Below are 16,403 nucleotides of genomic sequence, written 5' to 3' on the forward strand. Positions count from 1 at the left end.
AGCTGGCCTTGTTTTGCCAGTCCGAGCAACCCATAAGACTGCCTGTCCCTGGCTGACTGCTGGCTTCTTGAACTGCCTGCCTGCTTCCAGCTGCAACTCCTTGGGGCAGACAATAAGGCTTTATTCCTGCCCTAGAAGCGCTGGACGTGTTCTGAAAGAGGAATAACTGCTTATGGTGCTGCTCTCATCCCGCTCTTGACTCTGTCCGCCAGGCTTTGCTGGAGAGGGCAGGGTGTCATTTTGCATCAAAAACCTGCAAATCTTATTTGACCAGTGAGACAGAAGAAATATGTTTCAATAACATGAGAATTGATGGTTCTATCAAATCACTTTCAACTCGTTTTAAAATACTGATGGTTCTTACGCTATATTTATTCTGACGTAAGTGTGTTTCTTGAAGTTGTTGGTCTCCAGTGGACCCTTTAGATCCACAGGAACATTTCACTGAGACACAGAGGGGAAGAATACAGAATTTCTTCTCCAACTCTGAAAAAATTGAAAATAATAGAAAAGGCTACCAATACTGCTGAGAACATCAGAGATGCCAGGACAAAATGCTTGCATGCATAAGAATATGATTTGTCTAGGAATAGATCAGAATGGTACTATTTTACAATTCTTTTAATGCATATGGAAATACAAACATACTTGTAAATTGGATTTTATTGTGTAAGGTTTTATTGTTGTGTTCTAATATTGTGAGTTTTTAGAATGTATTGTTTTAGCAGTGCGAGCCGCCTAGGGATGCTGTAGGTAGAGTAGGCGGCATATAAATATTTTAAATAAACAAATAGTAAAAATGGCCCGAGCAATTGCATTATTACTTTGAAATAAGGCAATGCTTTGAAATAGTCATTCTAGCCAAATACATAATGGTTCATGCACTTACTCAGTATTTAATACCAGGGCTGGAACTATGGCAAGCACTAACGGAGACCATGAAATTCAGAAGGCATCACCACACATTTCCTAAGTGGGCAAACAGTCTAATCCTTGAAGAAATGGTGCCAGCAGAAGCACGCCTGCCACACTTGCAGAGCGCACTTACAAGCAGAGCGTTCCAACAGGAATGAAATTTGGCCATAAGCACCTACAGTGGCGATGGGAAGAGGTGGGTGTTACAGGATCGGAGCAGGAACATTTGGGAGATGACCAAGGCATACAGCACTGGGACAAACAACTGTGCTTCCTACGGGGCAGCATTAAAGGCACTTCAGGACCCATCAGCGGAACATCAGGTGCCTTGGGGTTACCTGGCTGGCCAGGGGGGGTGGTTCTCTCTCTCTCTCTCTAACATTTCACTGGCTTTGCTGTCCTGCTTCATCTAATCATTGTACACAAACACGACCTCAACATAGTTTGTGTGCAAGTTTTGCTTTGTGGATAAATAGTGGGGGCAAATCACTAATCAGGGTATTCTCCCATAAGGCTGGGGCAGCCGAACAAAGCACTTGGCATTCGGCAGACGCAGCACTCCACAGTTACTATGCGCACGCACGCATGCACGCACGCGCGCGCGCGCACACACACACACACACACACACTTTCCTCTACTAAAGTGATAGCAACCCAGAATATTTGTTGTATGTGAAGCAGCTGGGCAGAAAAATATTCCTAAACTCCTTGGAGATCGCAAGGCAATGAGACTCGTAGATCTGAGAGGGACTCAATCTGGTCCAGCTCCCTGCTCATGATGAAATCCGATAAATCACCCTTTAACAAGTGGCCAACTCCAGTTAACATCTGGTGGTCACAGGAAGACATTCTGGAATGAACCCACCAGGGGCTGATTTCTAGGCAGAGATGCCCGTGCTCAAACTCGCTTGGAACTCCTTTCCTTTAAAGCCAGATGGGTACAAGTTACTATGGGGAAAGCTGTACTGAATATGCTCAGTGGATATTGATATTATTAAAATTCAGCATATTAATTTGCACCCTCGTGTAAAAATTGCTCCTGAGGCAGCTAAGCTGTAGTGCCCCCTGCTCAGATTGCACCCTGGGATTCCAGGAGAGCAGATCCTCCTGGGCTATCAGATGGCAAGAAGCAGGGACAGGAGGCCGTTTTGGAACAGTGAGAGGTGCCGCCACTCAAGAGAGATGCAGAGCTAGCAGCTAGAACATACAGCACTTCGGAGCATGTAACTTTGCATAATGCCGTGCCAAACTGGATCCAGATCTTTGTGCCGGTCTTTCGGCTGAACCACACTCCCTGAGCTGCTGTGAAGAGGTCCTCTGACCCCTGCATGAGCACAGCTTGCCTGATTCATACAGGATCTCCCCGAAGCATCATTCTTTAAGGTAGACTGAAACACAAACTGCGCTGTCAGCGGGGACTTTGTTCTACAGGGTGGCTTCTGTCTCACTGCTGGCAGAAAGGGGGGGTCCTGCAGAGCCAGAAGTTGTGCCGAAAAAAAGCACCGCTCAACACAGACACTGCAGAAGCCTTTTTTTCAAAGGTGCAGGAGCTGCTTGGCACAGGAAGAAAGGGAAAGGTCCACAAGCAGAGAGCTCATGACCTGCAATATAAATGCTTAGCTAATAGTTGGAAGCTCTCCAGAGATATTATCCCAAACTGATTTTTTTTCACAGTATATTATGTAAGCAGATGTTGCAGACAGCAGAGGAAGCCCTGAAGCAGGGAGATACTAGAGGAGGTGATGCTGTGCAGTAGAATTTACTAGGAATACTTTCAGCATTTATTTTAAGACATTCCTCTGGTTGGAGCACCACAAGACATGCAAAGCGTATAGCTGATCTACTTGAGGTGACTTCATAATCATACCTTCCACGGTCTCTTGGCTCTGTCCTACAGGAAACACATTCAAAGCTTTTAGAAGTCATACCTGGGAATGGGTACCAAGGTCAGGGGGCAGAATAAAGATCTCAGATTGCTGAGATGGTACAGTAGTTCATAACCCTTGCTATGAGGACATCACATGGCTGATTTGAGATAGCCAAGGAGGTGTGACGAGGTGGTCCAGGAAGTGGAGAATGTATCACTGAACAAAGCAGTAATCATGCCACTGGACCTGGAGGTTTATAATATCTACTACCCAGATGTGAATGCTTCACCACAGCCAAGGCGCTTGATGGCACTGCAGGCTTTCTTGGAGGATACCAATTATCTAGTGGTCTTCTAGGTTCCTTGGCCTACAACTCCCATGAGCCCTCATCATTGGCTATGCTGGCTAGGGCTGAGAGAACTTATAGACCAAAACATCTGGAGGGGCACGCCTTGCCCACCTCAATCAACCCTTTCAATCCCAGCTACAGCATGAGCTGGAATGTGCCATGGCCACCCTGATGGATGAGCAACAGAAACGTGCAACTCTGCTCTCAGCCTCTCAGTGGCTTTTTATTCAATTGAGCATGATATCACCCTGGACTGACTTTGCAGACTTTGGCAATTGCTTCTAGCACTTTTAGCATTTTATTCTATTGCTGGTGTTAATTCTGGTTTCATGTATTGAATTGATTTTATTCTTTGATGCCTTGGATTTAAAACCAAGGTCTTGACCCTTGGTTGTATTCTGGGCTGTTTAACTTTTGCTTTAATGTTTGTATTGTATTCTTTTAATGTATCATTAGCTACCTAGGTTATTAGACTGTTTGAAAGTACAGTCAAGGAACAAAACTGGTTCTACTCCTACAGGACATGTTCCAGGGAATAACACTGGGAACTGTAAATAGCCCTCCTTGCTGTGAGGTGTCCCAAGGTCTCATTTTATCTCCAGTGCACTTAGTATCGACATGAAACCACTGGGAGTGGTCCTGCGGGGTAGTGGGGCGTGGTGCCCCCGATGTGCTCATGACCCCCGGTTCTATCTCTCGGTTCCACATGAGTCAGGAGAGGCTGTGCATGGCCGAGAGAGTGCCTGAAAGCAGAGGTGGGCTAGGTGAGGACCAATACACTGAAGCCAAATCCCTAATAAGACGGAGGCCCCGAGGGCCAGTTAGTCCTGGCTGGCGAACCAGAGTTACCAGCCCTGGACAGGGTTGCACTCCTACTGAAGGAACCCATTTACAGTTTGTGGGTGCTCCTCAGAGTTACTCTTTCCCTTGGAGGCCCAAGTGATCACCGCCGCTGGGAGCACCAAGCTACCCGAGCTTAGCTTGGTTCGCCGGTGTGCCCATTGCTAGACAGAGACAGCCTGGTCCTGTGAGCCAGGTGAATATGGATCACATTCACTCAAAACTGACTGACTGAATTGAGCTTGGTGTGGGAATGCCCTTACAGCTGTTTTGGAAGCTGCAGCAACTGGTGCGGAGTGGGTTAGCCACCGGGATGCCTTCCTGCTTCTCTTCACTGATGAGTCGCCATTAGCTGGTCCCTACTCACCCCATGTTTTCTCCATTTTCCTCTCTATTTTTGGTATCCTGGGGGAATGGATCATTCTGTCTGGATGGAGATTGTCCAACTGCTTGCTACTTTTCCCTGCTTTTCTTGCCATTCTGCTATTTTTCAGTCTGCTTTGCAATCATGGTCTCGATGTTACATCGCCCAAGTTTCCCTTTTCTACACAATCATAGTTCCATCTCCTGGGACTCTTTGGCTCTACCTGCTGCCTCCCTTCCGTTTCACCTACTCTTAGCTGCTCTGACCTCCATACCACCAAAGCCAATGGACACCAACAGTTGCTGTATGCAGGTCCTGGCTAATACCCTGGTGGCTCTATTCTGAATTGGATCTTAAAAGCCTCCAACCTCCCCACACTCACGCTAAGGTACCAATCCAATTTGTGCCAAGTCTAAATAAAAATCCTGCTAGATATACATGTGAAGTAATGTCTGTTGTGGCTTCTACACATTGTAGGACAACAGGGATAGTGTTGTGTCAGGCACAGCACTGACACATTCTGCAAGAATACAGACTTCCAGTTTTACTGAGAGCCTCGAGAAGGAGCTGTTCTAGTACAGCTACTCTTACAAGGAGCCCTTAGAGAGAAGTAAGTACAGTATGCATAAAGCTACTTCCAAGATGCTTGATGGCACTTTCAGCATCCTAGCCATGGCTTCATACATCTTCAGCTGACAGTTGAATTAGTCCCAAGAGTACAGCTATGTTTTTGAAAAGTAATCTGAGAAAAGCTCTTCACGTGTCAAAAGCAAAGCACGTTGTTAATTCGTAATAAACAAACTCCCCTCCCTCTAATAAGTCCCTTACAGCAAGTAGAAAGAGTTACTACAATCTTACAAAGACAACAGCCTGTAAACCCATTAGTAGTGTTGGGCATTCGCAGTGGCCTCTACCCCAGCCCAAAGCTTTGAAGAGAAGTATCTCAAAAGTGTCAGACTGAAAACCAAGTTACTATGTCAAAATCAGCTCAGATATCCAGCCAGATCCCAGAAAAAGGACTAAAAACATTGTAACAAACACAAAAGATATCATCCAAGTTCAAACAACACAACAAGCCAGGACTTTATAAATTCTAGCTGATGGCTCCCAATTTAAAAGTGTACCGTTAAACCAGCCTTCCCCAACCTTGTGCCTTCCAGACAGGTTTGGACTGCAACACCAAGAATCCCCAGTCAATAGCCCTGCTGGATAGAAATTCTGGGAGCTGTTGTCCAAATGCCTCTGAAGGCCGCCAGGTTGAGGAAGGCTGAGTTAAATAATTCAGGAATATTCTGTCCCTGGGCTGCATAGCAGGACTTGCAGATCAGGAACCCTGACTCACCCATGACACGTCAGAAACGTGTTTACAAATCATGTTCCATAGCATTCCACCCCACCAGTTGTTCATCTGATCCCATAGGAGGAACATCAAAAGCCATGAGGCACTGCATGGCAAGACAGGACAGCCCGTTGCTTAAAACACAACACCTGGGTAGGGGTGAACACTGCATCTCGGGGTGGCTGTTCGGCACCAACCAACAGCTGAAACCAACACCAGTCTTGGATCAGTGACCAGGCAGAGCTCTTCCATAGGCCTTCACAGAGACATCTCCCCACCACCACCTAACTGAACCAAGTGTTCCAAACACAATATTCTCACCATCTCCATTCTCATCAAAGGCCGGTGACTTGCTGGAAGTGTTAGCGCCCATGGTGGTTTTGGTAGATGCTCCGCAGTTACATCATCCTTCAGCACAAGGGACTACAGGAAGATTATCTCACTCAAGTTCGCCAAACTCTGGGCCTTCCTGCTTGTGAGCCTTGAGAAGAAAAGGAAGAAGAAATCAGCTCCAGAAGTGCCAGAACTGAGCAACTGCATAAAGCTCTCAAATTTGCCACACCCGAACAAGTGTTAAGAACATGTAGGTGAGAGACACTTTTAAAGGATGCACAAGGGCATTATTGGCAGTTTTCTTTCATTCCTTGACCTTTCATAGGAAGGCCTCAGCAATTATAGGTGGCCTATAAATATATGTAAATACATAAATTCCTAGCAGTGGAGTTTTCAGCCTGTCTGAGCAAGATCAGGTCTGCCTGTCTGATTACGTCTTGCATTGTGCCTGGTGTCTTCATATTTCAGGACAGCTAAATTGATGAATTCCAGCTGGTACAACTTGCACCCCTTTATGAAAATTTAAATTCTGCTTGGTACTAAACATGAGGGAAAGAGGGTGTGCCGCTTCTGTCTAAAGGGAAAAACACTTCTGTTGTTCTCAGCTAGGACTGAGCTAGCCGAAAAATAAAGATTTCATTTGGAACTATATCAAACTTGCTTAGTAATAGTAATCTCTCCCTGATAAACATATATGTCAAAATCCTGCTGATACAAAGAATTATATTGACCTCCGCAACGAATAACCAGTAATGACTTCATGAGCTGCCTATGCAACCAGAATGCATGATCAGCCAGAGTATTTTTCACTATGATGGCTTGATTAATGGCCTCTTCTGCAGTCTGCGAGCTGCAGGACTGTCAGTTGCTGCACTTGGAAGCAATAATGGAACCTCAAGTACTTATGTGTAAATATAATTAATATGGTCTTGGCCTTGCCTATATGAGTGCAAATGATTAAGTGGTATCTCAAGAGAGGAGTGGAAAGTTCCTTGTGCCTATACATCTCAAGAGCTGAACGGAAGTGCCTGCCTGCACATGCTGTGCGACTCCCCGGGCACAGCGTTACCCAGCCTGGCACCCCCAGATGTGTTGGACTGCACCTCCAATGTATCTGGAGCACAGCAGGCTGGGGGAGGCTATCTTAAAATGTACCTTGAGCCACAGATTCCTTCAAAATGAGGGGCCGCCACTCAGTAGTTGCACAAACGGTTATGAAATGGTCCCAGTTAAAGGGTTAGGTAGCGGGGGATTTGAAGGAAGGCTGCCTGAAAGCCTGCCTAGGTTGTTTTGTTTGTTTGTCTCTTGAAAAATATTGTACAGCATTCACACTGCCATGTCAGCTCCCTGAACAGTTTACATTCCATAAAATCCCAAACATAAGACTATATATTAAAACAAAGTGACACTCACTAAAACATTCCAATTAAACAATTAGTAAAGCTAAGCAAAACAATTTACAATATAATTAGACAAATTAATAAATGCAAGACCCCACTTAAAGCAAATAAAAACAAGACCCAAAGCAGAAAGTAAAGTGAAGACTTATAGAATAGTAGAGCTGGAAGGGGCCAAGAAGGCCATCGAGTCCAACCCCCTGCTGTTGCAGGACACCATGTTACGCCATCCCACTCAGATGGCTGCCCAGTTTTGCCTTGAATGTCTCTAGTGTGGAAGAGCCCACCACCTCTCTAGGCAGCTGGTTCCACTATCATTTTGCTCTGACAGTGAGGAAGATTTTCCTGATATCTAGCCCAAATCTGGGTTGTCACAGTTTGACTTGATTATTCCGTGTATCAGCAAAATCTTGACCTTACTCTTTGTGACAGCCTTAGAGTTAGTTATAGAGGGATATCATGTCCCCCTCAGTCTTCTCCTCTCAAGGCTGAACAAGCCCAGTCTCTCAGCCTCTCCTCATAGGGCAGTGTTTCCAAACCCTGGATTATTTTTGTTGTCCTCCTCTGTACCCTTTCTATTTTTTTTTGCATCTTTCTTAAATCTTGGTGACCAGAACTGGACACAGTATTCCAGATGAGGTCTGACAAGTGAGGAGTACAGGGGAACTACTCCTCCTTGTGATTTGGAAGTAATGCTTCTGTTAATGTATCCCAAAATAGCATTTGCCCTTTTTGTAGCTGCACTGCATTGTTGGCTCATATTTAGCCTGTTGTCCACAATAACTCCAAATCCTTTTCAGTTCTGTTGAGCCATGTATTCCCCATCTTGTACTGATGCGTTTGGTTCCTTTTTCCTAGGTGGAGGACTTGGCACTTGTCCCTATTGAATCTCATTCTGTTGCTTTCAGCCCAGCCCTGGAGATACGAATGTGCAGAACATGCACAAGTCCGTGTTGTTTGTTTCCCGTTCTCTGGGCACTGGTGTAAAGACATCAGAGCTCATTCTTGCTGTGCCCTGGTTTTCTTCCTACATTTTTTGGGAGACGGATGTCAGACCCTGCTTGAGTTTTTCACTATTGAAGCACCTAAGTTCTTTGTCAGATGAGGGTATGCTGTGCTGCACTTCTACCTCCCTTGTATATTTCAGTTTAAAGCCCTCCTGAAGAACCTTTTCATGCAGAGGCCTTACACGTACTTCCATTCGTTATGAGGTGCAGCTCATCATTTGCCAATCGTTCGTCTTCCAGGCACTTTAGCTTGTGGTCCTGGAAACAAAATCTCTCTTTATGGCATCACCATCACAGCCAGTCATTCATTTGAAGGATTTTTATTTCCCTGTCAGTTCTCTTCCACATACTGGTAGGATTGGGGAGAAGACCATTTGGGTCCCAGTGTTTTTCATTTTCCTCCCTATAGCTTCCAAGTCTGGTTATTTTGTCAAAGCTTCTTCTGGCAGTGTCATTAGTTTCCACATGGATGAGAAGGAAGGACCATTTGTCAGCGGGTTGTATGAGATGTGTGAACTTGCTTGTAATATCTTTAATCTTGGCTCCAGGGAGAGCATACTTGACGATTCTCTGGGTCATTGTGACACACATATTTTCCCATCTTGTGCAACAGGGAATCTCCCACAAGGATCATTCTTCTCCTTTTGTTGCAAGCTTTGGCTTGCAATCTTTTTCCTTACCTGAATGATCTTTTGTCCCTTTTTCAGTTACTCAGTGCGTCATGTAGTTCTTTTACAGTAGATTTCTTACTCATTTCTTCCCCAAGAAATGTAAAATGGTTAAAGATTGGTGCACAGTGTCTTTTCGTTCTTCTGCAACTAACAGTTACCTGGTTCCAGGAAGTTTCCTCCTCATTTCCCCTTCCCTCAGGGTCCTTGTCTTCTTGTTGATGCACTTCTTCCTTTCGGACTATGCTGAGCTGTTGCAGTTCTGCCACTCTGTCGAAAAACTCTTCTTTTATTACCTTGAGGGTGGACGCTCACAGCTCCAGTGCCCTCACCCTTTCCTCTAGCAGGGCTCCTAGCTTGCCCTTGCTGCATGCGTAGGCCACGCTGCTCACAGGTAAGAAAACGAGCATTGCACAGTTGTTGCAGGTCACCGCCACTGTGGAGTCTTCCTGATCCATTGTTTCTCCATTGTCCTTAGCGATTCTGTCTTGGGGGCTTGTTGTGACAACGGGTGCTTTCTCCTGTCTTCACCAAAGACTAGCAGTACAGTCCTACTAGTAAAAGGGAGTGTGCTACAAGGAGGAAAACAAGTGTGTGTGTTGGGGTGGGGGGACTATGGGGAAAGGAAGGAAGGAAGGAAGGAAGGAAGGAAGGAAGGAAGGAAGGAAGGGGTGAAAATGTTTGGGACTTCTCCCTTGAGCTCCTCCACCAAACTCTGCCTCCAAACTCCTGTTCACTCGCTCCCTGGGAACTTGGCTGCTTGTATCCCAGAGGCCCTAGACCAGCTGGGGCAGCTTGTTCTGATCTGCTCTGCTAGCAGTCAGGAACCCTACATGTAGTTATTAATAAAATGTTGTTTAAACATTGCACTGCTGAGCTAATAGAAATGTTTTTGCCTGCTGCTGGTATATGAGCAGTGTCAGTGCCAGACATATTTCTCTGGCGAGCAAATTCCATAAACGAGGTGTCACTGCCCAAAAAGCATTTGCCCAGGTAGCTGTCATCTTCACATCCTTTAAAGATGGATCCTGGATAAGGCCCTCTGAAGATGATCTTGAGGCCCAGGCATGGGTGGAGATGTTCCTTCAGATAATCAGGACCTAAGCCATGTAATATAAGCACCGTGAAGCCGTCTTGGACTGCAGTCGGTAACCAGTGCAGTTTGCATAGGACTGGCAATATATGAGCTCCTCTGCCAGTCCCTCTAAGCAGACGTGCTGCTCTGTTTTGTACCAATTGCTACTTCCATAGTATTTTCAAGGGCAGCCCCACATAGAGCTCATTGCAGTAGTCAAGCCAAGATGTTAGCAGGGCACAGATCACTGCTGCCAGATTCTGCCTGTCCAGATAGGAACACAGTTGGTACATCAGCCGAAGTTTATGGAAGGTGCTCCTGGCCTGGTATTCCAGGGACAGCTCTAGGTCCAGAAGCACCCCCAAACTTTGAACCCTGTCCTTCATGGAGAGTGCAGCTGCAGCTGGGGCCATTAGGAGAAGGGAGCAATCCATCAAAAGCACCTCCATTCTGCCTGGATTAAGCTTCAATTTCTTGTATATGATCTTCATGTTTCCTCCAGCTTTAGGACCCCACGCCAGCCGTAAAGCTTGGTTGTTCTCTCCACTTTCTGTCTGAGCGAAGGGGAAGAGTCAGAGTGGTGACACAAAACAAGCACACAGAATTTGGGGCAATAAGCTGGCTACCAGATCAAAGGAAGCCAACTCTTTCCTCCGTTAAAAAGCCTCAGTTGGAACTTTCAATTGAAACGTGGAGGCATTTAGAAGCACAACGTTTAGGTGGGACCTGCCAACTGCCGAAGTGCTGTGGGCAACACTGCAGGGGGATGCATTTTCGCACTGATGCAGCTGCAACAGTGGTGGCTGCCCAGGCTGCAAGCAGGAAGATCCCTTCGCCCTCCTGCAGGGCAAGGCTGGCTCAGAGAGTGTTGCTGGGTAGCTAGCAAGCAAACTGCAACAAGGGCCTGCAGCGGAAGAGCACCATGAACCACACATTAGTTCTAGACCAGGAACTGTTGGACTGCGGGATGCAGTCATGATGGCTTAGAAGACCAACATGCTGTCTGCATCTCGACTACTAGAGGGTTGCTTCAGGAAGCAAGTGATGCATGTATGATCAATGTGATTTCATTTTTGTGAGACAGAGTGGCAACATGCCCATCAATGCAAAATACATTATGAAAGTGACTCAAACAAGGTAATGTTGTGGTTGGATCCAGTTAAACTCTTACAGAACTCGGGCTTGGATGGAAATGGCCAGATCGGCACCGTAAGTGGTTAAGATCTTGCAGATTGATTGCTGAAAGGTATTATGAAGTTAGAGTTGTAAGATGAAAGTAGTTGCAAGCTCCATCAGATGAAAATTAGAAAGAAACCAGAATGGTGGTTTAGTAGATTAGCTAAAAGCACTGCTAAAGAGAAGGGCATTTTGGGTGCAGTCCTGTGCATTTTTAGGCACAAAGGATCCCACAACTTCCAGCAGTTCAGAGCCGGCAGGGGAATGCTAGGAACTGCAGGATGTTTTCTATCCAAATATGGATAGGATTGTAGCCTTATTTACCTGTTATATGAGGCCAAATGCAATAGGAAGCCTATTCAGATAATATAGTTTGAGTAGCTTTTACAGAACTCTGGAAGGATTAAGGTATATCAGTATGAATGGCTCACATGTAGAATTAAAGTTCTGCTTCAATTCAGCCTACTTCTGTCTAATAGGCAATGGGATTAGCATGTTTGAGAGATTTAATTGTGCCTTTTGTGTCTTTTAAAATGCTATATTCTTTGACTTTAGATACCATCTACAGCTTGGCACATTTGTTAGCCTTCTGCAGCTAACCAATACCAGAAAGCTTACATGTATTCTCACTGACAGAATATTATCCAAGAAAGACAGCAGTTTTTTTTTTCTTTTGGATCCCTTAGCTTCTCTCTGTTCTTTACTCATTTAATAAATGCAGACAAACTGTTTTAGTGCTGCTGGCTGCAACATTTTATGGATAGTGGTTCTTAAGGTTTATTTGGTTTTATTTATTTGCTTGTTTGTTGCTGTGCATCTATTCATTTTTGTGTTTGCTAATGACTTGATTTCATACATGGTTTTATTTAATAATGCTGATTATATGCTTTTATCCATATTTTAAGAGCTATTAATTTGAGAATGCAATGATACATTTGTAAATAAATAATAGATTTCTCTCCTGAATTCATCTTTACATGCACCTGCCCACACACACACACTTTTGACTGTGGCAATGCCGCCCTCCGTTCTTCCAGTCTCCCTCTCGCTCTCGCTCTCCCACATACATCGCTGTTGCTTCCTACCACCTAAAAGTCCCAGCTCTAGTCCAACTAATTTGGATTTGTGCCCTCAGAACAAAGTTGCTACAACAGAGCCTGGTGCAAGAATGCTGCCCTTCAATGTGTCCTTAGATTTAAATTGAGATATACAAGCCACGTTCCAGACAGAATTACAGCAATGGGCCACTGATTTTACAATTCTGCAACAACTGCAGCCATAAACCTTTACAAGCTCAGAGCCAGTAGGTCATTGTGATGGTCCGTTTGTGAAGAAGCTGAAACTCTTTGTTGAGCCTCTAAGGGCCCAATCCTAGGAATGTTTAGATATTAAAAAACAGCCATGCTGGGAGTTGTGGGACTTTACTATATGACCATGCCTAGGCGTGCACCCTAAGTGAAAAAGTATGCGGGTTTGTTCTTTAGCTGGTTTGCTTGTCTCTACCCAAAAGGGTCCTGGCAAGGAGATTAAATAGATGCATGAGGTTTTAAGCTGGGTGTATGGAGTTGCTGGGAAAGAGTAACAGATTGGAGAACATGAACAAGTTGCAATCTCGCGAGTCTCAAATTTTTCAGCATTTACTGGAAGAAGCATCATCATGGTCACAGGTCTTTTTATAAGTTTATATTTTGCTTTGCATTCAAACAATAAGCAGCATGCTTTTGATGCATTATGTACTGGTGGTGCTGACACAATTTCTTCCACAACAAGGACCCCTTTTTCCCACTCAAGGAACATACACTGTTCTTCTTTTGGAAGGCTCAAAACAACTTTTAGGAACTTCTAGTAGCTCTCCAGTCAGATGCAGTTCAGTTCTAGATCTTCAACAAAATCACAACATCAAGTTTTCCCAAATCACTAATCCAGACAACTTCTAGGCTTGTCCATAATTTGGTACATATGGACTGAACAATCATAGATGTGAGGCCCATGAGTTTTGAACTCTAAAATTGATCTAATGTTCTTATTGTTTTAAGTTGCTGTGAATTGCCCTGATGCTTTTTAACAAATAAAGTGGTATATAAATGTTAATAATAAATGTTTTTTCTCTGTCTGTTACTTGCTGCCTGCTATACCTAACAGGTTACATTTCAGTTCATATAATACAAATATGTACCCAAGGTCACCCCACATGGCTTGTGTGTAGAAGAAAACATGTATCAAACTGGGAATGAAGCACTGATTACAGAAGAAATTCATTAAAGTAACTCTTCAAACACCACTTTGTTGGACTTTAAACATGCACTTGAAACATGCACTTGAAACATGCGCTTGCTATTGATCTAGTAATAAAACAAATGAATTGCTACCATCATATCCTTTCTCTATGGCCTATGAGAAGACAAGAAGGTAGAATCATGACCACATGCCTTGAATGCAATTCAGTCCCTTCCACTGATGGAACAGAAAGACTGGGCTAGTCAGTCAAATAGTATGGTGGCAGTTCGCTCTCGAAAGAATGTTACAAACTTATTACATTTAAGCTGCCATAAGGAAGCTCTGTAAGAAATGCATCTAGGCTGGTAAAAATGCTGAAGCTTGATGTAGCAGAATAGATACAAATAATTCAAACCATCAATTCATTAATTATCTGACTGAAGGTTCATATTTTCTTTTCTTTTTTTAAGATCACTGAGGGAAGAAGCATGCACATTAAACAGCTGTAGCAAAGCTAACAACATTCAGTCAAATTAGAAGAGCTAATAGTAAAGGAAGAAGTAGAAGGAAAATGCCTTCCCATTGTAGGGAAAGACCACCATGAAGATTAATATTTCCTCCATCCTGGTGACAGAGGAAAATGCAGAATATATGGCATTATGCAGTGATAGCTTCCATAAATCAAGTTGCTAAAATTATGCCTCATCATATCCAAGTATAAAAGTCACTTGCCATATCATTTAAGTGCACTTAGTACATAACATATGGACAATATATGGAGTAGATCACTGGCATACCTTGCCTGAACAGACACAGATTTTGGTTTTTAAAAATGATGTATGTGGTACAGATCCTTTGGCCACGGTTGGGTAGTTTCAACTTAGAATACTGTATGACTTTGATATAGATGCAATTACTAAAACTTTTCATTTACCTTGAACCTGATTTATATTGCAGTGCAATCCTAAGTGTTTTCTTAAAATTAGGTCTCACAGTTTTCAGTAAGACTCACTCAATAATAAGGGTTTTTAGGATTATAGCCTAACAGCACAATCCTATACATGTCTTTTCATAGATAAGCCCAACTGAGTTCAATAGGAATTATTTCCAGGTATGTGCATGTAGGATTGTGACCTTAATCTTTTAAATAACTGGTATCTATCTTACTGTACTGGCTTGTTCCATAGTGTAAAATGATCATCAATCTTCTCAAACAATGTTTTCTCATTTAGTTGTATGAGCAAATGTGCAGGGTGAGAAACAGATAAAAAGATTCCATGAGTGAAGTGGCAAGGTATTGAAAATCCTGTATTAATTTTAAATTCCAAACAAATATGCATATTAATGATTTAGATAATTAAGGGAAATGAATCAATAAACTTTTGCATTCTTCATTATGACCTTTATAACATTTCAAAATATTGTTGAACTTTATTAATTCAATATTTTAATTAATAAAATCAATTAATTCAATATTAAAGCACATCTCCCCACAGGCTTGCCTTTTTAATCCTCTGATGTTACCCTTTATTGATCACAATACTCATGGCTCCATTAATGGAATAGCAAACTGGCAGAGAGAAGAGCAAAAGGGGATTTAGCATGAGGCTGAATCAAAACTATTGATTTACTCAGCAAAGAATATATTCTTGCTGAGACCCCATACATGCCAAGATGTCAAAACAAAAACTCATACTCATTTTCTTTTAAAAAATTCTTAAAAAGTTATTCAGGTGCTTAAAGTGAAAAGCCAATAAATAAAATTGATGGAATTGCAAAGAAGGAATCTATATTCTTGCTAAAAGGGTTGGATGAGAAAGCAATATTTAAAAAACAGGTCTGAAGAAATTAGTCTAAGATACAAAGGAGGATTTGCAATTACACTGAATAAAGTGAGTGGATAACTTTGTTTTAAGTTGTGAAGATACATATATAATGCTGCATGCCTTGGTTTAAGAAGAAACCTGATCACTGATTTTTTAAAGGTTTGGGTCTGAAACATCTAATTCTGAACTTAATGCCCGATTCCGAACTCATGGATCTGTGAGCAGAAACTCTTGGTTAGCACCTCATGCTATTCCACTTTATTCTGGATGTGACTCGCCCCCCCCCCCCCGCAAACACCCCCATTAAGCTGGGATCTGACCGATTACCATTTCTAGTTTCTTGCTCCATTCTCGTTACCCATTCAATGGACGCCTTGACCCTCATCCACCCACTGCTAACTTAGCCAGAGTTACCGCCTTGAGACAGGTAAAGCACTCAAAGTTGCTAACCGAGAGGAAAAGTTGCTTCTTCCTCAAGCTGGTAGCGTCCAAAAGCCCCCAGCAGATCCGTGCGAGGGAGGGAACCCGACCCGCTGGCTGGGAGCCTCAAGCCACAACAACGCGCCACCTCACTTACCTTGTTTGAGCGAGGACAGGAAGCAGCCGCGGAGCCTCGGAGCAGCATCCACAGGAGCAACCTGCAGCTGCGGCGGAAGAGCACCCGGGCGGCGAGGCTGCCCGCTTGGGATGGTGCTGTGCGCCGAGGCTCCTGCTGCCGGATCCCGGTTGGAGGCAAGGGCACTTGGGAGAAGAGCCCGCGCCTCTATTGCAGGGAACTTTCCCTTTTGCAGATTGCGGGAGGAGCCTGCGGTAGTCACAAGGGGGGGGGGGGAGATAAAGCAGACAACAGCAACGCCGGCCACGCCGCACATACGCGCGCACAAAGGGCAGGCGATGAAGTCGAAGGGAGAGAAGCCGGCGGGGATCTTCCGAGCGACGCACGGCTGAAGCCGCCGAGAGCCCCTGCAACTGTACTCGGTGCTGCTCGAATTGGCAGCGTTTCCCAACTGCAGACGAAGCAAACGCACG

General features: G+C 44.1%; 1 protein-coding gene across 3 annotated transcripts in view; it reads right to left on the reverse strand.

Annotated features, from left to right (window-relative positions):
* The window catches only part of STK32A (serine/threonine kinase 32A), a 95,253-nt gene extending 79,172 nt beyond the window's left edge, over window positions 1–16,081 (reverse strand). For 2 of the 3 annotated variants that reach the window (XM_044454135.1, XM_044454133.1), the window contains exons 1-2: window positions 15,952–16,081; window positions 5,997–6,156 (exon numbers count right to left, since the gene is read on the reverse strand). In XM_044454135.1, coding sequence (XP_044310070.1) covers window positions 5,997–6,048 — 52 coding nt within the window. In that variant the 5' untranslated portion in view covers window positions 6,049–6,156; window positions 15,952–16,081. Of the gene's footprint in view, window positions 1–5,996; window positions 6,340–15,951 lie in introns of those variants that run through there. The other variant, XM_044454134.1, reaches the window with a different exon arrangement.
* Between the last annotated feature and the right edge of the window lie 322 nt (window positions 16,082–16,403).

This window comes from Varanus komodoensis, unplaced genomic scaffold (genome assembly GCF_004798865.1).
Source record: "Varanus komodoensis strain SLA01 unplaced genomic scaffold, ASM479886v1 scaffold7_3, whole genome shotgun sequence".
NCBI classification, from domain to species: Eukaryota; Metazoa; Chordata; class Lepidosauria; order Squamata; family Varanidae; genus Varanus; species Varanus komodoensis.